The 27,363-nt window shown below is 31.8% G+C and overlaps 1 protein-coding gene across 1 annotated transcript in view; it reads left to right on the top strand.

Annotated features, from left to right (window-relative positions):
* Nucleotides 1–16,193, top strand: part of LOC139510791 (titin-like) — a 118,535-nt gene extending 102,342 nt beyond the window's left edge. The window contains exons 21-22 of the mRNA XM_071297321.1: nucleotides 3,149–3,297; nucleotides 12,551–16,193. Coding sequence (XP_071153422.1) covers nucleotides 3,149–3,297; nucleotides 12,551–12,592 — 191 coding nt within the window. The 3' untranslated portion in view covers nucleotides 12,593–16,193. The remainder of the gene's footprint in view (nucleotides 1–3,148; nucleotides 3,298–12,550) is intronic.
* Nucleotides 16,194–27,363: the final 11,170 nt, after the last annotated feature.

The raw sequence follows: 27,363 nt of genomic DNA, 5'->3' as shown, positions 1-27,363 counted from the left end.
GGAGATTGGACCTCAGATCAGGAGGTTTTTTATCGACATATTTTTCGTCGTAAAACTAACCGTATGATGTTTTTTTTTCTTCAATCTTCCTTGTGAATGGCATTAGTTAAAGTCTGCATATATTAAGGAATAATTGAGAAGAATCTTTTTTTCTTTTATTTTACGATGAAAATATTTTTTTCTTTTGTTTTACATTGTTGATTGCTGATGAGAATCTTTTTTTCTTTTGTTTTACATTGTTGATTGCTGATGAGAATCTTTTTTTATTTGTTTTTCATTGGCATTGGCTTGAGATATAAGAGAGATTTATGCTATACATTTATTACATAATAAATAAATAATAAATTAACAAACATTGTTGATCTTTGTCAAATATTTCTGTTGTTTTGAAACTGGTGTCTTTGAAGACGGAGATAACTGTCGTTTTGGCATTTTGAACACATAATGGTGTACAAAATAATGAATTTGCTTATATAATTTTTCAGTCAGCTTGTGTAGCAAACAGCTCACATTGAGCTGAAACCATTCCTTTTTCCAGTATTTTCATCTCGAGATTTTCATATACAATAAGTGTTTTTCTTGGCATCAAAAAACTTCCGATAAATTTTTGGACAACAACATTCCATTTTCCATCAATGCCGGTATTTATCGGTATTTGCCTTTAATCATCCTTGGCGTGTGCCATAAACAGAAGCCACATCGAGTAATTGATATACAAACACCTTATGATTGTTCAATCAAACTATTATCACTTGTTGTTGTAATTAGCCTTTAGCAAGAAATAAAATCTCCACATGTTGCGTAATCAGGTAATGTTCACTCACTCATTATCTTTGAGAATATATACTGTATTTTTTGTCTCCCTTCTCTTATATAATATTGTTTTAATTTTATTGTCATGTATTGTAATTTCAATGAAAAAAATCAACACAATTATTTGTACACTTTAATTTAAACTGTAATTGTACTGCTCCTCGGGGCGTCTTGATTGACAAACAAAAATTGTTGTTGTTGTTGTTGTTGTTGTTGTTGGTAATGTCAGTTACACCGGATACGTTCGATAAACCTCCTGTTTTTACGACTTAAAAAATCTCGGGTTTTTACGATCTCAATGATAAATTTTGTAAACAAAATAGTAAAAATGGCGACTGAAAATTATCATTCATGAAATTTTTTCTACACGGGATTTTTTTCTCTTCGACGGGAGGACGGGAGGGGACCCCTGAAAACGGGAGTTTTGTACTCCCGTCGGGAGGTTCACATGTATGGGTGTACATGTACATCTGGTGGATTTCATTTAACCTTGACATAATTTTCATGGTTCATTGGTCAATGTTAAGACTTAGTGGTTTTATTTGATTGTCATAGGTACTTTGAATGATAGGAACGCTGTATTTGGTGTATGGAAGGATTGTGAAAAATTTATGAGTGTCTGACATGTTTCATCCGACTGTGGCTTCATTTTCATGAGTCATTAATAATGTTTATTGTAGTAAAATTTTCATTTTACTGATATAGACTTTCAAAATAAATTAAATCACAAGTATAAAAAGGTTAGACATTTTAGTGTATGCACTTTTGTTTTTAATACGCCATAATTCTTAATTCAGAAATCTGTATGCTGGCCAGGTGAATTGATGATCTTCATTTTATACCACAGGAAAAGTTTGCCTTTTGTATAATGCTATGATGTTGTCAGTGTCATTGTCGGGAAAATATTTGGTTTCCTGTTCCAGTACTATAGAAACCATTTCACATAAAATTCCATTGCATATAAGAAAATAACCATCAATGGAAGTTAACCAATCAAATTTTCACCTATTTTTTTTACCTGTGTGCAAGTTTTAGTAACCATGTAACCTCAAGTTTCCAAAATATTCTATAGAAACACCAAATAAAAAAAGCAATGGTTAAACATGTCAGCAGGTGCTCAACCCTCTCCAAACCTTGGACAGTGGTATAACAGTACAGCATAAGAGCAAACTATAAACAGTTGAAAAAAAATATCCCACCAAATTGATTCAAATAGAAATACATCTAACAAATATACAGAGTAGACATGGCTAGATACTTGTACATCCCAACAACAGAAAGACACTAAGTACAAATCTAAGAGTACTTGCAGTTCCTGATAGCTAGTTCGAAGCCAATAGCAACTATAAAAAGAAAATCATGCATCTAGGAATACATTATCAATCAGTTCAATCAGTTCATATCCAACATCCAAACGATTTAGTGTGAAGATGTCATAAGCCCATTACAGTTCATTTTCCTTTTTAGCTCACTGTTCCATCCGTCTGGAGTGAACTATTTCAAACATCTTCTCCTCTGAAACTATTGAAACCAATTCCAACCAAACTTCAGCTGAATGATCCTAAGGGTATCAAGAATAAAGTTTGTGTTTTATTTTTCTGTTTCGTAAAAAAACATGGCCGCCATGGCTAAAAATAGAACATAGGGGTAAAATGCAGCTTTTGGCTTATATCTCAAAAACCCAAGCAGTTAGAGCAAATCTGACATGAGGTTCAAATGTTCATATGGTAAAATTCTATCAGCCCTGCAATTTTCAGATGAATCTAATAACCCATTGTTGGGTTGCTGCCACTAAATTGGTAATTTTAAGGAAATTTTGCAGTTTTCGGTTATTACCTTGAATGGTATTAATGATAAGATAAACTGTAAACAGCAAATATGTTCAGCAAAGTAAGATCTACAAATAAGTTTATATAACTAAAATTGTCAATTGACCCCTTAAAGAGTTATTGTTCAAACACTTCTTAATATACATTAAACCAAAAAAACAAACTACGATGAAATTGGACACTTACACTCTTCAACCAAAGATAAATACTAGAATATCAAGGTGAGCGATTCAGGCGATTCTTGAGAGCCTCTTGTTTGTCATAACTTCTTAAGATATCATTTTAAGCAATTTTGAGATAGTGCTTTTCATCCTCATAGATTAGAATTTACCTATTCAAACAAGAAAGATAGGGAAATAGATTACCAAACAGTTTTGAGTCTTCCTGTCTCATGCTGGTTCTATTTAAAATGGTTGTCCATATAGATTAAATAAAAAGGATTTGCTATCCTTAATTGTCTATTTTTCCAACAGCATTTGTATTTAATGTTACTATTCATATTTCAGAGAGCTTGTCATCTGCACGGTTTGATATAAAGGTGATGATAATACTCCTGAGCAATACTTCATTTAAAGATAAAGAGATATTTAAAACAATAGAAAATTTACAAAACTGTCTATCCAGACCAAAGGAATACCGTAAAGCAATAATGCAGGTAAAATATATTAAATTACTACATTGAATTGATATTAAAACTTATGTTAGAAGTTTTCTTAGATTTCCTAACAGAGAGTAAAATTTCTACTTACACTTGCAATTCAATTTTAAAAAAATATGTTAACTCCCTTTTTAGTCCCCTACCAAAGAAGTCAAGAAGTCAAAGGGGACTTTAGGTTTGCACTCCATCTGTTGTCTGTTTGTCTGTCAGACCTGCAAAACAGTTTTCACACTTTTTTCTTAGTACTTTAAGATATTGATTTGATATTTGGTATGTTGATTTCATGACAAGTTGTAGATCAATTTTAAATTTTGTTTTAGTCTGATGATTTGTGCAAAGATATGATCCTTTAAGTGGACTTAGAAAATTCATTCAAATAATCATTTCCACACTTTTTATCATCCTTGAAGATATTGGTTTGTTAATTATGAGTATATAGATTTATTATGACAAGTTAAAGGCTAAGTGTGATTTTTTTTTTTGGTTTGATGATTTTGTGTAGAATTATGGTCCTTGGACTTCAAAATTCAATTAAATAATCAGTTTTCCACACTTTTTTTCGTCATGCTTGAAGATATTGTCTTGATATATTTGTTAGACTAAGTTAACATCATGCATGACAAGTGATAGGTCAAGTTAGCATTTTGTTCCAGTACAATTAATTTTTAACCAGTAGGGGACTGTTTTGCCATGCAATAGTCTCAGAATGCTTGTTTTTTATTCCCCACCTAAGATACAACAACAACAACAATACTTTATTTTAAGAGGGTTACACAGTTAGCTATATAACTAATCTTCCCTGAGGCCCTCGTAATGAAAAATCAAACAAAACACAAACATATACTAGTACATTGCATACATACATTAGCATAAAAAGTCAAGTGTGATAATAATGTTCAATACAACTTGATAAAATGTGATGAAAAAATAAACATGATGACATGATCAGTTTTTTATATTATTTATACAGCTAGGTTGATTTCAATAAATGATCTGTTATTTTGTATTTGAAAGAATTAATATTTGTAATATTTCTTAACGGTATTGGCAAATTATTCCACAAGAATGGTCCAGAATACATAAAAGATTTTTTGAATAATTCTGTTTTTGGTTTAGGGAGTATGAGGTTTCCTTGAACAGCATTTCTCAAGGGGTACGGATTTCTGTCTGAAACATAATGAAACTTGTTAGTAAGATATGATGGGGCATCATTATTAATACACTTAAATGTCATCACTAACTTATGATATTTTATTCTCTGTTCAACTGTCATCCAGTTTAAGTGTTTGAATAAGGGTGCAGAAGGAGCGAATGGGTCTGTTTCTAGTATTAATCTAGCAGCCCTCTTTTGTAATTTTAATATCCTTTTTAAACCCTCACTGCTACAACTACTCCACACTATACAACAATAATCAATAAGTGGCAAGATATAACCATTATAGAATAATTTTCTGCAGTCTAGATTTAGAAATTTTTTAATCTTTAATAGTAGATATAGTCTAGATGATATTTTTGAGCAGATCAAGTCAATTTGGGTTGTCCATGTGAGGGAAGGGTCAATTTTAATGCCTAAAAGACTTTCGCATGTGGAAGATTGTATCACTTGATTGTTAATAGTTAAACAACTCTCATTGTAATGTGGCATTGCTCTTTGCTTCGTTCCAATAATCATATATTTTGTTTTATTTTTATTGATGAACATATTGTTATCATTGCACCATGCCTCTACACCATGTAAATCTTCTTGTACCTTTGACTGAAGAGTTTGATAACAATTACCAGAAAGATGTAAGGTTGAATCATCGGCATATAAATCAGTGCAACAATTTTTCATATAAATAGGAAGGTCGTTGATGTATAATATAAACAGAAGGGGGCCTAATATGGAGCCTTGGGGTACACCATACTTGATATGAAGTTTTTCAGAATGAGCATTACCAATTTGTACTTGTTGAGTTCTTTCATTCAAATACGATTGAAAAAAAAGAGAAACAGTAGTATTATCAAATCCATAAATTTCAAGTTTTTTACAGAGGATATCATGATCTACTACATCAAAAGCTTTCTTAAAATCCAACAGGACTGCTAAGTTGATATTACCATCATTCATATCCTGTATCCATTTATCTATGATATTGATAAGGGCAGTTTGGCAAGAGTGTTCTTGTCGAAACCCAGACTGTGCTGGGTGTAAAAGATCTAATCTTTTAAGATAGTCAAACAAATGTTTTGAAACATGCTTTTCTAAAAGTTTTGATAAAACTGGAAGTACAGAAATTGGTCTATAATTTGTTGCCATGAATTTTTCACCAGCTTTAAAAACAGGGGTTACTCTTGCATTCTTTAAAACACAGGGAAATGTACTTGTATCTATTATTCTGTTAAAAATGTAAGTTAAAGATGAAGTTATGAAAGGAGCACTCAATTTTAAAATTTTTGGTCCTATGTTATCAGATCCGGTGGATTTATTAATGTCAAGTTTGATCATCTCATTAAATAGACCATTTATTGTGACTGGTGGAATTGAAAATTTTACTTGTTCTGACTTAGTTAATTTCTTTTGTACAAAATTATTTAATTTTGCATAATCATTATTTTTGCTCATACATCTGTCAGTCCTCAGGTTTTCAACACAAGATGTAAAAAACTTATTAAAAACATTACAAATGTCCCTGACATTATTAGTTTTAATACCATCTTCATTTAAAAGTTCATATGGCTTTTCTTGTTAGGATGGGTTAAGACTGTGAATACATTTCCACAAATCTTTAGATGCTTTTGAATCTTTTACCATCTTTGAATAAAAATTTCTTTTTGATTCATCGATTATGTGCTTTGTCCTGTTTCGCCAAAATTTGAACTCGGACCACATTTCTAATTTATGGTATTTTTCTCTCATTTTTCTGGCATATGCAATTTCATTATTGAACCATTCAGGTTGTCTGTCTCTTTTTACTCGTTTAGTAACAATTGGTGCATGCTTATCTAGAACTGCATTAAATATGTCATACCACATCTGAATACATGTATTTGGGTGACTTTCATGTTCAATTTTATCAAAAGGTGCAATAGCTAAGTCACTTAGAAAATTAGCCTCATTGAAATTTTTAAAATTTCTGTAAGAAATGGTAGTATGAATATCTTTTTTGATATAAGTGGAATTTTTTTCTTTTCTAGTTAAACAAACTGGATAATGATCACTTATTGAAAATTTAGCAACATGTGATTCTAGTATCAAATCTTTATTGGTGACATAAACATGATCAATTAGTGTACTAGAATCAGGTGTAACTCTTGTTGCCTCTTGAATTATCTGGTTGAGGTTGTAGGTTTCTAATAAACTTAGCCATTTTTGTGGTTGTTTATTAGGTTTTAAAAAATCTATATTAAAATCACCAACTAAAATAATATCTGAATTATGATTAATAGCAGTTGTAATTTCTTTTTCAAATTCATCAATCCAATTAATTAGTGAATTAGGAGGTCTGTATACTGAACATAATAAAAATGATTTTTTGTGAACTGGTTTTATTTCAAACCACATTGTTTCAATGTCACTTATTTCAAATTCAGCTTTTCTATTAAATGTTACTTTTTCTGAAAAATAAGCAACCAAACCACCTCCACCTCGTAATAGTCTATCTTTTCTGTTTAAAATGAACCCAGGAATTTGTATAAAATTATCCTGGGTGTTAATGTCCAAAAATGTTTCACAACAACAGTATATGTCAGGAGGATTTTCAGAAAACATTAAATTGTATTTGATTTCATCCAGCTTGTGTTCAAGTCTGTTGACATTATGTGAACATATTTTTATACCCTTTGTTGAAGAAAAGTCATAAACATTATCCTTTTCTTCAGATGTTTCTTGTAAATTAGGTAATAATTCATATCAATTATTATTAAATAAGGCATATAAACATGCTATCAATAATACACTTAATCCAAAAGAAAAACAAAGCTTTAGATCAACAGGTGATAAGGCCTCAGGGGGATTGCATAAAACATTCATATCAGTACATTGCAAATTAATTACCTCATCATTAGATTCATAAGTAACATTATCAGATTCTGTAACGGCTACACAAAGATTGTCATTCACTGTAAAATTTCCAGCATTAGTCATACTGATGATTGCATTTATCTTGTTCAAATCACTTATACTAGTTTTAGAAAAATTACCAATAGATTTGTCCATTCTACTTGAAGAATGTTTAAGTTTGGTGTTTTTTTCACTTTTGTTAAAAAGATTATTTAGACTCCCATTTTTAGGGCAGATACATGTGTAATTATTACATTCTTGACAAATTTGATTTAAAACATCAAAGTAGTTTGTGGAAGTTTTTTCTTTTTTAGAAATAAATTTCAAAGATGAAATGGCTATATCTTCTTTGCCAATTTTTTAACTCCAATACAGATCACAAAATTTCTTCTTATGACCAAATGAATTACAGGAGAAACAAGACACGGGTTTACCATGTCTACATGTAGTTAGGTCATGACCTCTTTCACCACAGTATTGACAGTAATCATTGTTTGATGAAAGTTTAAGAATTTTTACATATTGATCAATGTTTTGTAAAAATACCATTGTTCCCATTTTTGTAAGATGAATGCCATCTCTTTGATATAAAGTTTTTTTGACATAACCATAGTCATCATAGAAACATTTGCTATGATCTATATATTGTAAATTGAAATAGTCACACATATCAATTAGAACTTTGTTAACCGGTTCTACATCTGTATCCTGTCTTGGAGGTACACTTGACACAATAATGTTGGTGTTCATATCTGCTTTAGATCTGAGCAAGTACAGCAGACTTTCATAGTTCTCTTGGATCAAATCCAGGGGGGCACCATTGCTTATATCATTCCCACCAATATGGACAATGATTGATTGATATTGCCTTATGTCAGTATCTTTAACAATATTGATAATATCAATAATTCTTGCACCTCTGTTTGTTGATACACGGGTGTTAATCAGGTCTCTTGTATTTATGCTTTTCAGAAGGGAACTTCCGATGACAAGAATGTTGTTGTTATTAAAATTTCTACTAATTTTCTGTTGTTGGGATCTATTCACAAGTCTTTTGTCCTTGTTTTCCTGGGAGTACGATTTAGAGGTATTATTAACATCAGGAGTTGATTGAATGCACCTTTCAACATTTTTTGAATGCACCTCTGGAGGGGATGTTTGCATGGTACTGTCCTTTAAATCAGGATGAATTTGAGTTCCAATGCTACTAGTTTTAGGTTTTGTATTTGCCAGTATTTGGAAATCATCAGTTTGTGTAGAAGCATCACAAGTAGTAACTTGTGTCCCTTTGTCAGTTACAATGGGTTTATTGTTTATCAAATTCATTAGATGGCTAACTGTTTTCTTCAGTTCAAATATTTCTTCCTGTAGATTAATACTTTCATGATGATTGATGTTAATTGGAGATAAAGTATTAAAATCTAACAACAGTTCATTGGTATCAGGTGACTTCCTGCTGGGAGTGGAAGTGATGACAGTATCTGTGTTGATTGATGTCATGCTGTGTGCTAATTTTGATTCTGTCTCTACACAGCCAGATGTCATGTACTGCACAACCTTAGGATTGGTCTCTGACACATTGGAATTTTGTGTAGCTCCATTTATAATACTGATGTTTTCATTCTCCTCATTATGTACATTTTTAAATTTCACAATTTTTGAATCATCCAGTTTCTGTGTGTTATAAAAATGATAAAGTTCTTCTGCAAAAATTTTAAAAGTATTTTTGAACCAAAATATACACCCTTTTCCTTGAATGTGTAGAGTGTTAGTGGACTCATACATGTGAAGAACAACTTTCCCTTCACTATCGTCAAAAGAATGCACAAGTCCATTTTGATCTCTGTCCACAAATTGTTCTTCAGAGTAGTTTCCAAACAAAATATTTTTAAAAAGGTTGTATATTAAATTATTTCTAAAGTTAATTACATAGGACAGAGTTCTGTCTGTACAGTCATCAATGTTATATAACTCACTTGATTGAAGAAAGTCAAAATCCTCTGAAACACTTTTAAATCCAGAAAAGTCTCCAAGAAAAGATGTAATGTTCTTAAAGAATGTTGATGTTAAATCCATATTTTAAAAATTAGTTTAAGTCATTATTTATCCATAATTAGATGGAGCTTGCAGAAACACATCTTATCGAAACAGTTTGTCATCTCAACTGATTTTGCGTTTCAGATATTCCTGACTTCCTATGATGTTTTTCACAGTCCTTACAAAGGAAAACTTCACATTCTGTGCACCACGAGACTGCTTCATTGGAGTTGATATCATCGGTACAAATTGTACAGTTATCTTTTTCGGATGACGACATCTGTGTTCTTCTGGAATATAACATGATAGTAGAGGGGCATTATTTTTTCTGGTCTGTGTGTCTGTTTGTCCGTCTGTTTGGTTAACATTTTGGTCAAGTTAGTTTTTGATGAAGTTGAAGTCCAATCAAATTGAAACTTAGTGCACATGTTCACTGTGATAGGATTTTTTAAATTTTAATGCCAAATTAGAGATTTAATCCCAAATTCATGGTCAACTGATATTCAGTGACTTAATAAGGTCCTTTTCACTGATATCTAGGTCACAAGTTAGAGGTGCAGTCAATTTGGCATATATCTCTTAAACCTTGGCATATTATACTACTGTGAAAGTACTTTTATTCGTGGGAAACCAATTTTCATGGTTTTCTAGATGACTTTATCCACAAATTTAAGTGCCCAAAGAAATAAAACAACCGTTGTCCAAATCAAGACATAGCAAGATCCCTATGTAGTTTTGACTACTGATAGTCCAATCAACTTGAAACTTAGTACACATGTTCCCTATGATATGATCTTTCTAATTTTAATGTCAAATTAAAGTATTGACCCCAATTTCATAGTCCACTGAACAAAGAAAAAGATAGTGTGAAGCTCAGGTTAAAGTTTTTGGTCAAGGTAGTTTATGATGAAGTTGAAGTCCAATCAACTTGAAACTTAGTACACATGTTCCCTATGATATGATCTTTCTAATTTTAATGCCAAATTAAAGTATTGACCCAAATTTCACGGTCCACTGAACATGTAAAATGATAGTGCAAGTGGGGCATCCGTGTACTATGAACACATTCTTGTTTATCTTATAATTCTCATAAAAAAATATTTTTGATCGATGGAAGTCAGATTTCCGGCATTGATATGCTATGATAAAGTGTTCTTTTTTTATCCTCATATTTCTCGTACGTATGCGAAATAATAAGTGCATGCTGGGCTTGCTTTTGATAAGAATTATTTTACCATTCAAGATATGTTTATAGCATTTGTTAATGTAACTGTTTTCTTTAGGTGACATGTTTATGGCCTAATTTTGATGGTCTTTAATCTGTTGATCACTTTATCTCGGGTTGATTAGTGTGATCACTGTGATTTACAAGGGTCAATGTTTACTTTGCAATTTCCTTAATCCAGAAAATTTGAACTCTTCTTTTCTTGTGGCTTCAATTTTTCACTTTTATTTTTAGAAATCTTAAATCCACAAATTTAAAAACCCACGAACATGTAAATATTGCTCAAACCACGAAAATTGATACCCACGAATTAAAGTACTTTCACTGTAATACTGATAAGATATATTATGTTCTTGCTTTATTTAGCTTAAGTTGTAGTAGCAAACTGATGTTACGGAGATTTAGCAGTTTTCGGTTATTGTCTTGAATATTATTTTAGATAAAGATAAACTGTAAACAGCAAAAATGTTCAATGAAGTAAGATATACAAATATTTATACTCTGATTAAAATTGTTAGTGGCACCATAATGAGTTATTGCCCTTTAAAGACTTTGTTCATCTAGTTTGCTTACTTTTAAAAATCTCTTCTTTTGAAATTGCTGAATCAATTTCAGCCAAACTTAGGCAGAATGAGTTTCAGAGTATCTAGTATACATTTTGTATTTTATTTCCTTGTACGTCAAGAAACATAGCCACTATGACTATAGAACATAGGGGTTGGGGTTAATTTTTTTTTTTTGTGGGGAGGGGGGGAGGTAAAATTTCATTTACAATGTATTATTGTGAAGGTTGTATGTCTCTAGTTAATAAAAAAAAAAAATCAGCAAAGTAGATAAAAGCAAGGATTAAAAAAACAAGTGGTAGATAGTAAGTTTCAGATTCAAATACTGTAAATCTTTTTCTTGTCCACAATGTTGGAGAGAGTACATTGTTGAATATGCACATATGCCTAGGTAAGCAATTCATCTTCTAGGTACAGATTGTATTTCCCTTGCAATTTCTGACCATCAGTCTGGTCTTGGAAACACATTTTTAAGAGGTGTATATAAAAAATGTCTCAAAGTTGATATATCAGGGCTAACCATGGCCAGTAATCAATAAACAAGAGTTATAACTGTAAATTTGATTTCGTCAGATTTTATTAAATTTCCTACATTTAATCTTGTCAGATTTTATGAAATTTACATATGAAGCTTATTTTAATAATGTCTTTGATAAGGTTCTCAATCAGTGCCAATGACACTTATTTACAGGACCTTTGTTTTTGAAGATGAAAGTTTTCATAGTAAATGCCCAATATTATCTCATTACTTAGTTCAGTCATTTCTTGTATTAATAAAATTGAAAAAGAGAAATAATAGTTCATTTTTAGGAGCAAGTTTGGTTCAAATTTGTCAAATAAGCGAAGAAACATCACTGATAAATTATTCACTTGCAATTGAATAATTATACCTCTTTGAATCAGTATGCATGTGACTTTTAATGAAGCCCCTTAGCTAGAGATGGGTTAGGCATGAATGAGGCGTGTTCAGTTTTTAAAAGGAAAAGAATGTCAACATTGAAAGTGAAACAAAGGTAAACCATTGGATTGATTAATTAGATCCACAAAAACTCATTCTTATACAGGTAAATGGATGACTAACATATTTTTAACCTAAAAAATGAACTCAAACAAACCTTAAAAAATCCAATTGCATGAGTTCTATCTATTTCTATATTTATCTTTAAATAGGGTTAAATGGCCTTGGGCAGTCTTCATATGTCACCTTGCAAGATGGTTGATTAAACAACATATAGGCTAGAATACACACAAAATGCTGATACTTATTATGAAGCCTGTGCATTGTGAACTGTTTATTGTATACCGTTTATAATTTGGATATACGTTTTAGTATGTTATAAATCAAATATGAAAATTTTAATGGAAGTTAAACTTTTGTTTTAGGCAATAAAAGAAATAAATGAAGAGGAATTATCTTGGAGATAGAACAATATATTTATTAAATTAAAGATTGATTACAGTAACTAAAAGCAAGGACAGGATGACAGCAACAGATCTGTTTAGAAAATACTATATTTCAAAAGGAACAGCATCATAAACTATGACAGCACAATGACATATGACTAGTCAGATGGTAAATTGAATAGAAAGTTGGGATGTTTTGTGTTGGTAAATTTCTTTTAAAGAATGATATGCAAGGTTTATATGATATCTTTCAGAACGTATTGTATGTATTTATAGTATGTAGATAGATTGTAAAATTAAGTTTATATTTTTTATAGCCCTGTGATGAAAACCTATCCAGTATAAGTATTACATCTGCATTGTTAATTGCAGATTCCTTTTGGTTGAATAATTTCCTTCATCCAGATCAGTCAAAAAATTTTAGTGACTTATGAAGGGGTTTATTGTCAGATACCAGTATTCAGTTTTCTTGCTTGTTGACATGTTTTCAGCATGCTGTGTTGCCTTGTTTGTTGGTTCCCAATTCATTTTCATTTGACCTTCTCTCTCTTTTTTTAATCATTTAATTTTTAAAGATTATTTTTTAGCATGCTTTTTTATCTGTCTGGTGATTCATATGCCATTCACTGGATCTAAAGAAAGGATCTCTGTAAGTTACCCAAATTATATGTCAAGTTGACAAGTGAAGAGATTTTTAGAAGTAGAAACATGTACATTAATAATATTGTACTTTTTGGTACTTATATATATCTTGATTCAGTATTCATATTGTCCAGAGTGTTGCTGGGAATAAGTGGTGGAAGAAGTTAATCTAAAATGATCACTAGCCTGTCAAAACTTGGGTTGTGAGTTGTGGGTAGGTTGATCTCTCTTCCTTCCTCCAACGAAAAAAAGGGTTGCATAATAAAACCAAGAATGCTTCAAGTGGCATTAAAATATTAACATTCATCAGGTTAGGTATTTTAATGTGTAAGTTCGTGTTAACTTCTAAAGTTTATGAAAAATGTATTGTGGTAATATTGCTGTAAGGTTATATGTTCTTCTTTGTCATAATATTTCACATGTCATTAAACCACCTATAGATATACCTTGATATACATTGCACAATGTTCAAATTATGCTTGCAAAATGTATTATTAATTTGAATCAGATGTCATATATTGTATAAGTGTAAATGTGTATATTACTTGTCAGTAAGAACAATTGTTTTGATTTTTTATAAGTATTTATATATTAATTGTTTTTTAATAAAGAGAAAAGGTGCTGGCCATTTTTTTAGTTTTAAAAAAAGAAGGGAAGTAAAATGTTTTCGTAGAAAATAAAGAGTAGGTTGATTTGCTCTTATGTACTTGTTTTTATCAATTTTATTCATTTTGTCCATTAACACATTGTCATTTATATATCAAAAAGAACTATTTTAATTTTTATCAAATGCATTATTTTATATATTCGTTACAAACAGAATTCATTTTCAACAAAAAAAATTATCATCAAAATAAAAGCATGCAATCATATATTGGCAGCTATAGACAGAAAAGGCATTTGTTATTTTCACAAATAACAGGTCAAAAGTCCTAAAACTATAACTCATTTGTCTTTGTACAGTTCTTAATATTAACCAAATAATTTTATTTATACTTGTGTTTTTAATGTTTTTTCCTTTTTTAATTGTAATTTGTATTTTAATAAATGTTGTATCTTTTTATCAACAATAGATAACCTTGTTTTGTTGCATCTCAATTGAGACTGGACCAGAAGAATGAGAAAGTGATGATATTATAAGCCGAATGTCATTGACATTGCCTAGGAAAAAAGAAATCAATAGATTATCTAATATAGACTTTAAAACCAAGGCAATTTCTTGGCTACATCTTATCTCATTTTTTTTACCCCTCTTGTGTTTGTCTTGCCTTGCTTGATTAGGTCAGTTTATGAGGAACAACCAATGGAAGTTTAGTGGTATTTGGTATGCAGTTATACATGTCTTATCATTTGCCCGTTTAAATCATCAAGGACATAGTGGCCCTGTCCCTCCTCGTAGTTCATTGATGTTGAAAATGTTGCATTGTCGCATGTTAAATTTGAAAATAAGGAGACACGGTATGAATTTCAATTAAACAATTATCCACCAGAGTTCACCAAAGAATGTGGTGGATGTAAGCAATTATATCCATATCCTTTACGCTATAAAAGGCTGTTACATGAAAATTTTGAACAATTCAAACAAGAAAAACCAACAGCGTAATTGATAGCAAAATTTATGAAAAAAACAAATTTGACAGACTTCAACATTTGCTTTAAACTATCAAATTAACATAAATGTTAGATCATGCAAAGCTCTGATTCCTTTCACGGATTTGGCCATACTTTTTGGACCTTTTGGATTATAGCTCTTCATCTTTTATATAAGCTTTGGATTTCAAATATTTTGGCCATGAGCATCACTGAAGAGACATGTATTGTCGAAATGCGCATCTGGTGCAAGAAAATTGGTACCGTTAATTTTATTAGACATATCTGTGTGTCAACAGTTTGTTAGAACAATAGTTCCTATAAGTGAACTTGTTCAGAAAATTAGCTTGGCCAAGTTTCTATAAAATTTGTTTGAGATCCATAGAAGAGTTGTCAATCAATAACAGGTGTAACATGTTCAAACTAACCATGGAAACAGTTTTGGGTAATTAAATGTATGGTAATAAAATAATGGACTGTCAATAGGGTTTTTTTTTTTTTTTTTTTAATATTTTGTTTTTATATACAATTTTTGAGTGCTTTTATAAACTTCGAAATCTGAATATGTTTTTATGTTGTAAAATGCAAAAACTCAAATGAGTTTTTATTGCTTAAATTATTTTGATTTTAATAATCTAGAAAAGAGTTGTTATATCTGTATATTTGAAGATTATAATTGACATGTAGTAGTTGAAGACTAATTGGTTTATTTTTTATATTTGCAAATATAAAGTTTATGTGTATACTAGTATATGATTTGTATTTGTTTAAAGAGGTTCTATTGACAGGATTTTTTCAGTTGAATTGACTTGAACCCATTATAATTCAATTTGATGCTAAATTAGAAAAGTTATTAGATGCACATACTAGGTAGGTTATGAATGATATTGTTCTGTTTTGTGCACTTTCCCCTTCAGCTTTCTTACAATTGCAAAGAATTGTTTATTAACTTTAACATTGAAAATTCATTGCAGAATTTTGAGGTTTTTCTGTTTAAAACTCAGTCTATACTTATACTAAAAGGAAATATCCTTTCTCTCAAATCATTTTAATGCAGGTATATACATTTACTTTTAATCAGATTATAAAATATATGAACTTCCTGGTTGTTTTTTTAGCTTGAAATAGAACTAATTATTCATTTTCCCATGAAAATGTAGTCTTTTCTATTTTTCTCTCCTATGTGCATTTTAAAATATGTGTTTTTCACATTTAAGAAGGTAAATAGTAATTTTAAATTCAGTTTGCAGAATCTGCATTTTCCATTTTGTAAGTTTTGTATGAAAATGTTTTAATGAACATGCATAATATAATAAACAATTAAATCAATGATTTTCTGTATTATTTATTTTCATACAAAGAAATGCATTTAATGCATAAGTTTTTTACAAGGTTCATACACTTCGAATCTCCAAAATATGCTGAGGAGTCTGGGGAATAACTGTTGGTGTCATTTGCATCAAATCTTGGAAAGATATAAAAAAAAAAAAAAAATGAACTGCAAAAATGTGGACAGCGCTTGGAGGTATGCTAAATTGAATCATAGTTTACTTTAAATTAAATTGAAAAAGGGAAATGTGTTTTATATACTTTTAAAAATGGACAATTTTCACCATTTAACAAGTGCATGTGAACGTGCTATTAAAAGAAAATCCTTTATCTTGTCAAAATCTTGAGAACATTTTCATGGTTTACAAGATGTGTTTGTGCTGACCTGGCCTTGAAAGCATAAAACTTTGCTCAGTGCTCGGAGCACAAAAATCATGCTCAAAACATGAAATCCAGCAATTTGCGGATTGGTTGATTTTCGAGTCTGAGTACAAAAATCATGCTCGAAAGTTTTATGACCGTGAGGCCAGAACATTAAATGCACAGAAACATTGTTCTGCTAAGTCTTCCTGTATATATAATTTTTATTTGTGAAATTTATTCATAATGGAATCTGACCCCCATCAGACAAAGCCATTTTCATATACAAATGCGGTATGAAATATTTGAAAAACACACTTATATACAATCCGACATGATAGTATGTGCAATAGACACTAAATGTCTCCTTCCCAGACTTGGATCACGCAAATTTGAAGATAAAAGTTATTGTTTTTGAAGCTTTACTATCACTGTTGTTATTGTTTTTTCAACGATATTGTTACGTATGCAGTTACTAACTTCTAGACATCTCGTTAGAACATCGGCTGCCACACACTGTGGTGAGCCCAAGTGTGTGATGAAAGAATGTAAACAAACATATACTGGATATTATTGTCTTCACGGAGAACAAATAAAATAACAACTGATATGAAAAAGTTCAAAAAATGTATTTGGAACTCATTGAAAATACAAGAAAAATTATATTGCTCCTTCCAATCACTTACTTTTCATGTGCTCAATGCTTTAGTCTCGCTTTAATGGAGTCTAAAAGGTAATATGTATGCTAAATACGGCATCGGCAGCGGCGGTGTCAACAATGTATTAGTGTGATAAGGTCTAGTTTATGGTGATTCACTAGTGGTAGGTTATGATATTTGTTATGCAGTTTTATGAGCATTGGCACATCTCGTTTCAATCCAGATTATTTGGCTCCGTCCCCTTAGTCATTGTCTATTGACCGAAACTTTTGCTTAGTTTGCATGTATTAGTGATAAGGTCCGTTCAAATGGTACCATTAGTTGCTGGTTAATGTAAGTTGATATTCAGTTGTATGAGCATTGCCACATCTCTTTTGTATTCAGGTTATTTGACCTTGCCCCCTAAAAAGAAAATCACAAAAATACCCAACACCAAGGAAATTTCAAAACGTCCCTAATCAAATGGCAAAATAAAAAGCTTGAATATGGAACCATTAGTGGTAGACCAACGTTAATTGGTATTCAGTTGTATAAGCATTAATACATCTCATTTCCATGGGAAATATTTGATACCACCTCCTAAGTCATGTTCTATTGACTTCGAAAATTTTGCTTGAATATATATGTATCGGTTTGTTATCGGGACAGTTTAAGATAAACTGCTTATGAAAATTCAATGATATTTGTTTGGTATGCAAATTTATTGGCATTTGCAATTATAATTTCCATATAGATTACAAAGCCCCACCCGTCTTCATGGTTCAATGACTGACACTTTTACCAACTTGACAAATTAATGTTTGTGTAAAGGTCTGTTTAAAGGGATATCGTTTGCAGTTGTATTGCCATTGGTACATCTCATTTACATGGTCATTGTTCAATCATGTACTTGCAATCATGGTTCATCTAGTTTGAACATTTGCTTAACTTAATGTTAAAGTATTGCTATTTTAATTTCACCATCTGCACAAATCTTTGTGATAAAAACATATTTTTATTTTTTATTCAATGCCACGATCTGATAATAGTTATCAGAGGTACCAGGCTTTAAATTTAATACGCCAGACGCGCTTTTTGTCTGCATGTGACTCATCAGTGACGCTCATACCAAAAACATATAAAGCCAAAAAATTACAAAGTTAAAAAGCATTGGGAACCCAAAATTAAAAAAAGTTATGCCAAATACGGCTAACGTAATTTATGCCTGTGAAAAGAAAATCCTTAGTATTTCGAAAAAAATCATAATTTTGTAAACAAGAAATTTAAAAAAATGACCAGATACAAGTAATTGATATTCATGTCAACGACGAAGTGCTTACTACTGGGATGGAGATACCCTCGGGAACGAAACGTCCACCAGCAGTGGCATCGACCCAGTGGTGTAAATAGTTATCATAGGTACTAGGCTTATAATTTAATACGCCAGACACGCATTTCGCCTGTATAAAAATCATCAGGCTCACATCAAAAATAGTTATAAATCCACAGAAGTACAAAGTTGAAGAGCATTGAGCACCCAAATCTCCAAATAATTATGCCAATTACGGCTACGGTAATCTATGCCTGGGATATGAAAATCCTCAGTATTTCGAAAAATTCATCATCTCGTCAACTGGAAATTTATAAGAATGACCATATAATTGATATTCATGTCAACAACGAACTGCTGACTATTGGGCTGGTGATACCTTCTGGGACTAAACTGCATCAACAAACTTAAAAACTTATTAGTTTGTGAGGGGGAACAATTACTGAATGAAATATTATTTGTTGATACGACTTAATAAATTCACCTCATATATGTAAACAAAAACCATTTTAGTTTAGTATGTCTTGGGCCTTCTAAGACACACAACAATATTCAAGAAAAAAATATTAAGAAATCTAATGCATGGCACTTGTTAATATGTCAGGTTTTCAAAATAATTCTTTTTGAAGCAGCACTCAATTCCTGCAGGAACCTGTTTGCAATTACTATTTTTCATGCAAGTTTTTACTTTCTCACACAAAAATGTTTTAAAAAAAAATATGAAGTTTGTTCAAAAATATGATACAAAAACGAAGTATTTATGCATTAAATGATTTACAGAAAAGAGATTGCCATAAATACATCTTTATTTCTTTAAAATGTGTTTTGTCTGTTCTGAAACAGTTGTGTATGATCACAATATTAGTTGTTTTATTGAAACGGTCAGTATTTCATAATTGTTTATGCTCTCTTTTTTTTTTTTAATTTATTCACCTTTCAGTGAGTGGGAATTCTTGTTGCTTGTCATCTGGTTTGATTTCTGGTTTACTTAAACCATTAAGTAGCATCCCCTACATGCTCACTTTCAAGTGATTTGTTCTCAGTTTTAAACTTTGAAATCGGATCTTCATTTATGATCAGGGACCAGCAATCCAGAAAACTCAATTGCAACTGATTAAGTTTATAATTTGAACTTGAGATGGTTTTTTCCTGCAACAATTCACCAACTGCAGATATAAACCCCAAATAGGTAATTTTAATTGGCATATAGGTCAACGTTAATAGATGGAATATGGAAGTTCAATTAAACAGAGTTGCCTCATTTTATTCTGTAAAATTCCTTTAATAAAGTTTAATAGGAATAAGTTTTGATTATAAGTTACTTAGTATTAATGGTTTCGTATTTGTGAATTATATTAATCTAAACTTGCCAATGAAAAACGAAGTGGGTGATTTGTCGTTTCTTTTCTTCCTGTGAAAAATGTGGCAAGGATTCGTATAGTACTGTTCAAATCTTGACAAAGAGTACGAGAGATAATTGATAATGTACATGTAGGTACTTATCTAATAGGTAGGTTCTGTATAGTGGTAGTCTTTTTTTTTTAGCTATAGCGATATCTGTTTATTTTCGACATATGAGTTTGGATGTTCCTCTGGTATCTTTCGCCCCTCTTTTTGGATTGTAATGCCTCAGTTTGGAGTCAACCATTTGGATCGTATAAGAAGGCGGTTTTAATTTATCTGCCATTTGCTTACTAGAATTTGACCTAATGCATCATACTTTATTTCCTCCTAAAGGAGATTGACAAAATGCATATAAATTATGTACAATTACAAAGTTTTGAAATTAGGTAATAGAATTAATGTCACTAAATATTTTGAATTCAAAAGTATTTACAGTCTACAGTATGTAAGATAGGAAAATCCTTCGTTAAGGACGTCTAAACAATGCTCTGGTGTTAAAAAGTCCAATAGAGCTTCGTGATTGCCAAGCAGAAAACAGGACACGTACTCGTCTGATTTTGAAAGCAGTGTGTATAAGAAATTGTCACTAGTCATTTCTGATAATCTTTTATATAGCAAGTGTCTTTGTGTTTGAAGTTCTGTGCACATTGTAAATTGATGGTAAAGTGTATCTTGAACAAAGTGTCCACACAAGTTGCAGTTTCCGCTAGTCGGGGGAGTAGACCAAAGTTTAGCTACATGCATGTTTAGCGGTTCGAAGTCTGCCAGTATATTTTGCATATTGCCATATAAAATCATAGCCATTGTTCTCAGACAATGCGATGTTAAGTTCGGGGTTTTCAAGGAAAATGTACGTTGTATGGTTTACTTAGGTTTTGGTTATTTGGGAGCCTGTCGTCATATCTGTCTCTTCAATAACAGGAAACAGAATACAAAGTTTTATCTGCAAATATCTTACCACATAAATATTCAAATTTGACCACACGAGAACATGCGTGACGTAAACAGACACACATGTCCCCACTGTTAATTGAACAAAGTTAACAAATTGAGATTCATAAAACATTGATAAATTATAACAATCTAAAAGACATGCATATTGCCATGATTAGAAGGAAATGTGAAAAATAGGTTTTTCTCTTGAAGGAAGAGCATTGAGAAATGCTATATGAGTATAATGAAATGCATTGAAAGTACTATTAAAAGAAGAAAACAATACGAGAGAGGCGGAAGAGACCAGAGGAATACTCAAACTCAAAAGTCGATAATAAATTGACAACGTCATGGCAAAAAAATAAAAAGACAAACAGACAATCAACAGTACACAACATCGAAAACTAACGACTGAGCAACACGAGCAGAACTAAAACTATGCGTGCTCCGTAACAGATCCTGCTCTACATGTGGCATCCGTCGGGCTGCTTATGTTGCTTATGAGTAAAACAATGTTAAATTGTGAACTTAATATGTTATTTGTATTAAAAGGAACAATTACTGTGTTAATTTGGAAATTAATGTTTGTATTCATGAATACTGCTGACAAAAGGTAAAATATGTAATTATAGAATTGAAAAACTAGCAATTTCTATAAATACATATTCACTCAAGATTCGTTTTCGACAAACTGAAATCTTGTAAAAAAAAAAGTACACGCTTGAACTCTCAATAAAGTTCCTTGGAACAACTTTAGAATGATGTTTTCTAATTCTCTTACAGTTGATACCATCATCTATATTGAACGGGCAAAACGGACTTGAAAGGACTTGACGAAACATGATACATTTACTAAAACAACCACTATTAAACAAAATTCATCCCACTCATATATACAGTCCGCCAAAAGTTAAGCACCACCGAAATATAACTGGCAATATTTTTTTAACTATTGCAAAAAAAATATTAATGTTTGGTGTTATGAATTACCTTTAACATACACTAAAAAAATTCATTACGACCAAAAAGATTGCAATCCGATAAAGCAGTCAACCAACCTTTTATCAAAGGTCATATGTGCGTTTATAAATACACTGTTTCTCCAGGTGGTCGTGTAAGTGTTCGTACATTGGTCCGTCGACTTTATAGAGGCAAACGAAGAGCACGTCGTGGTGTATAGAGACCTGTACCTTCAAGCAGGCACTCTACCGTCAGGTTTAAATGGGATAATGAACATCTATGCTTGAACATAAGAACCTGACAAAACACTCATTGGTCAGATGGGAGTCAGTTTCCTTTACTGCCAGAAGACGCCATACTAGAGAATTCTCGATATCTGACTTTACTAACGTCATACATAAAGTATACGTAAGAAATCACAATTAAGACTGTATTTGAGATTGAATTGTCTCCCTTTTTCAAAAAAACAAGAGTGCACACACTGAAATGTCTCGCCTTCTTTACTAATCATTGATATTATGTTGATAGTCCTAAGTATAAAGCGTTATTACAACTGTCACATAAACTTAACATTAAACAAGATAGTTAAACAAAGACCAATGAACCATGAAAATGAGGTCAAGGTCAGATGAACCATGCCAGGCAGACATGTACAGCTAACAATGCTTCCATACAACAAATATAGTTGACCTATTACTTATAGGTTAAGAAAAATAGACCAAAACACAAAAACACTGTCCAATGAACCGTGCAATTGAGGTCATGGTCAAATAAAACCTGCGGGACTGACATATAGATCATAATATATTTCCATACACCAAATATAGTTGACCTTTGGCTTATAATATTAGATAAAAAGATCAAAACTTAAAACCTTAACTTTGACCACTGAACCATGAAAATGAGGTCAAGGTCAGATGACATCTGCCCGCTAGACATGTACACCTTACAATCATTCCATACAACAAATATAGTAGACCTATTGCATAAATTATGAGAAAAACAGACCAAAACACAAAAACTTAACTATAACCACTGAACCATGAAAATGAGGTCAAGGTCAGATGACACCTGCCAGTTGGACATGTACACCTTCCAGTCCTTCCATACACCAAATATACTAGCCCTATTGCTTATAGTATCTGAGATATGGACTTGACCACCAAAACTTAACCTTGTTCACTGATCCATGAAATGAGGTCGAGGTCAAGTGAAAACTGTCTGACGGGCATGAGGACCTTGCAAGGTAAGCACATACCAAATATAGTTATCCTATTACTTATAATAAGAGAGAATTCAACGTTACAAAAATTCTGAACTTTTTTTTCAAGTGGTCACTGAACCATGAAAATGAGGTCAAGGACATTGGACATGTGACTGACGGAAACTTCGTAACATGAGGCATCTATATACAAAATATGAAGCATCCAGGTCTTCCACCTTCTAAAATATATAGCTTTTAAGAAGTGAGCTAACACCGCCGCCGCCGATGTAGCCGCCGCCGCCGTTGCCGCCGCCGGATCACTATCCCTATGTCGAGCTTTCTGCAACAAAAGTTGCAGGCTCGACAAAAAACCATATCAAAATTCATTCAGCTATAATTTCGCCATTATCTTCATATTTTTCTTAATCTAATTAGGATATTTGAATTAAGACAACATTGTTGTACATAGGGAAAACGTTTATTTTCAGTTAGGGAATCATGAATACATTGGACAATTAAAACAATCTTGACACTGTACGTGTAAGTCTTTTTGTTTATAAGAAACAAACCGATCAAAAACCAGATACAGCCCAATGCCATTAATGGACTGTTTTATGCTTTATGGTCTGGCGTGGTCTTTTTGGAATGTTTTCGTCTTTCATTTGTTTTTCATACTTCGTCATCCCGGGCTTTAATATCTCAGATCGTTAATCTCTGTCCCAGCTTAGACTATTTCTTACGAGTTATTTAGTGTGAATTGTTGCAACTGTCTTTTTAAATTGATTTTTACCGACTGCTGTTGCATCACTTTCTAAACTTAGGAGAGCATTTTGAGTCGGTAAAAATGTTTGTCCACAACCATAAGTTATGCTCGGTCATATGCTACTCAGTGCTTGACTTTGCTGCTGTTTATAATATGTGTGTTTGGTTCGCACATGTTTGCTTTCTCGTTTTAATTCCCTTGCCTTTCCCTTTCCAAAATAGCGATTTTGTCCGTGCATAATTAATCGATCTTTAAGCGTACATGCACGTCTTCAACTTGAAAAAGCAGTTTCGATTTTTTAGTATTTATAGTGATTCTGGTAACTTAAAATTATTGACCATTAAACCTTACGAAAAATAATCGTAATTAATGGAAGCAAAGGAATGTATAAAGAGCTGATATCCAGTTTAGGATTCAATAACTGAAGACACTGCTATACATCTGTTGTACTTCGTTTAAAATGCCAAGGGTTAATTATTAAGTCAAAGCATATTATCATTAAACTATTATAATTGAAATAAAGAATCTCAAAATACAAATATCATCTCACTTTGTTGACCGTCAATCCACGAGTTTCAAACCAAAATAGGTTGTATCTCTAATTAAGTCACCAAAACGGAGTAGAAAGGTGATTTGGGGTCCGTTTTGGTGACTTTTGTGTTAGCATCCTAACACAGGATTACTTGTTTAAAGTTGTGTTTGACATATAGTTATCATATCTAGTATTTTGAAGGTTTTTTTTTCTCCGGAAAAAACCTTCAGATATACCTTATAGTCAAGTCAGAATCAACATATGTGTGGAATTATAAAAAATCAAAAGATAAATGTTTATGGTTCAGATACAAAACTTCACGCCAACATATAAATGTGTCGTATATGTTCTTGTTTGTTTATTGTCGTCAGTACATAATTAAGTCAATCTGAAATTGAGCCCTTGGTCTGGACTAAAGCTAAAAATGAAGGCCATACGGTAATCAATAGTTGCTTAAAATCAACATTATTTCCCCTGATAGTTAGCCATCTGATTGTTAATACTGTTAGATATCGACGATTCATCTTTCGTGGTTGAACAAAGGATTTTTTTTAAAGTTTTTTTTTTTTTGGCTTCATATATATACTTCATCAAATTGTCTGTACGAAATAAAATGCCCCTCCGCACCAAATATTTAAACACATAAAAAGAGGGTTCGTTCCTTCTATGATGTTAACATTAGAAAGTACACTGACCATTGGGCCACACTCCAAACGGAACACTGTAACCACGCTCTGTTGATGTAGACCATGAGTTGGTGAACTTACCGGTATTACAGAGAGGGTGTTGCCAATTTGAACATCCCTCACACTGAAGTGCATGCTTTCGAGGTCTAACATGTTGGTCACAAACCACACAAGGAAAAGCCATGGTGATATTAAAATCAATCGCATTCTGTCTTCTCTTTTATAGATAGGATTCGACAAATCAAACAACATTTCTCAATTTGAGAAATTTTAAGAACTTAAAAGAAAAACAAAGTTTGTATGTAACTATTTGTTATTACACAAGATGAAAGACTTGTTAGGATCACAGTCAATTGAAAGAAAACGCTAATTACTGCTGATTAATGTTGATGTCTGAATTGTTTTAATATAATTATACCCAATAATCTTGAAAACTTGTAATAAAAACATAATCAACCTAGTTGTTTTATACTCATCTGAAGAAAATATTTTTTTTTTTTTTACCGTACACCTTTAACATTATAATAAAAGTCTGCATTTTACCCTATGTACTATTTTTAGCCATGCCTGCCATCTTACTTCGTGGACAGGGTCATCAGACACATTTTTTTTAAACTAGATACTCTCATAATGATTGTGGACAAGCTTGGTTACATTTTGTCTTAAAAAATTACAAAAATTTAAGAAAAATTAGTAAAATTGACTATAAAGGGCAAAAACTCCTGAAGGGGTCAATTGACCATATTTATCATGTTGACTTATTTGTAGATCTTACTATGCTGAACATTATTGCTGTTCACAGTTTACCTCTATTTATAATAATATTCAAGACAAAAACCAAAAACGGCAGTTTCCTTAAACTTACCAATTTAAGGGCAGCAACTCAACAACGGGTGCTTCGATTAATCTGAAAATTTTAGATCACATAGTTATGTTGACCTGATAAACAATTTTGCTCTAAATGCTTTGGTTTCAGAGATATAAGCCAAAATCTACATTTTACTCCTGTTTTATTTTAAGCCATGGCAGCCATCTCGGTTGGTTGGCCGGGTCACCAGACACATTTTTAAAACTAGATACCCCAGTGATGATTGTGGCCAAGTTCTGTTTAATTTGGCCCAGTAGTTTTAGAGGAGAAGATTTTTGTAAAAGTTAACGATGACGGACGACTACACCCGACAACAGACGCAAAATGATGAGAAAAGCTTACTTGGCCCTCGGCCAGGTGAGCTAAAGAAATTGCTCATTTGGACTCCTTTTTGGCCCCCTTATTCCTAAACTGTTTGGACCATAAGCCCCAAAATCCTAAACATCCTTTTGTGGTTATGTTCCAGACCGTATGAGTATTTGGACCGTACGCGTACGGTCTGGACCGTATGCGTACTTTTTCAAAATACTCATACGGTCGGACCTTACGCGTACGGTCTGGCTTATATTAAGAAGTTGGCAAAGTTGATTAGAAACATATAACAGATCAATTTTACTTAACTCTCAAATTGATATAAAAAAGGTTTACTGTAATTGTAATTGAATAAAAAAAAATAATATTTAAATGATTTAAATTCACGCTAATCAAATCTGTTAATCTCATGTATTTAGCATGTCGATCACTCATTAAAATAGTTGAATTATGATCACTAAAATTGAAAATATCGGAAGTAATTAGTTTTGGAGATCAATTGTTTTAGAATATTTAGCAACTTTACCAAAAAATGCAAATGTTAAGGAACATTCACGAACTACAAAAATGTAAACGTAAAAAATATTAGTCCGTTACTCGTGGTAGCAAGTGTAACATTGGTTGAGAGTAATTAGGATCAAGATATATACAATTAAACAAGTATTTTAAAATTTCAATTGTTCATTTGTTTATTTTATCCGTGTAATTGTATTAATATTAATCATTTTAATAAGTAAAACTAAAAATGAAGATTGTGATTAATGTTAATTTGTTTAGATTTAACCCATATGACCTAATAACATGTATTGTCAGCTCATACTGGACCATACGCGTATACTCATACGGTCCGACCGTACGCGTATGGTCGGACCGTACGAGTATACGTATACGGTCCGGACCGTACGCGTACGGTCCAAATACTCATATGGTCTGGAACAGTTATAAACCTTGTTTTCAAATTTCATAAATTTCTATTTACTTGTATTTAAGTTATTGTCCGGAAACCAAATGTCTTCTGATGACACTGCTGACCATTTGATACCAATATACAACCGCATAATATTTTTTGTAGTTGTATAAAAAAGTGTATCCTATCCTTGTTAGCAAAGTATTGACACAGGATCTGTATTTTAAGCAGATCGGAGATTTATCTATAATGTCTGAGTTTTTTTATTTTCATGAATGAATGAAAAGGTTATTTCCCTCTCCCAATTCCCCCCCCCAAAATAATAATCTGTAAT

The sequence above is a fragment of the Mytilus edulis genome, chromosome 2, assembly GCF_963676685.1.
Source record: "Mytilus edulis chromosome 2, xbMytEdul2.2, whole genome shotgun sequence".
NCBI lineage: Eukaryota > Metazoa > Mollusca > Bivalvia > Mytilida > Mytilidae > Mytilus > Mytilus edulis.
Note: the sequence above shows the minus strand (reverse complement) of the source record. Positions and strands in the feature narration are given on the sequence as shown.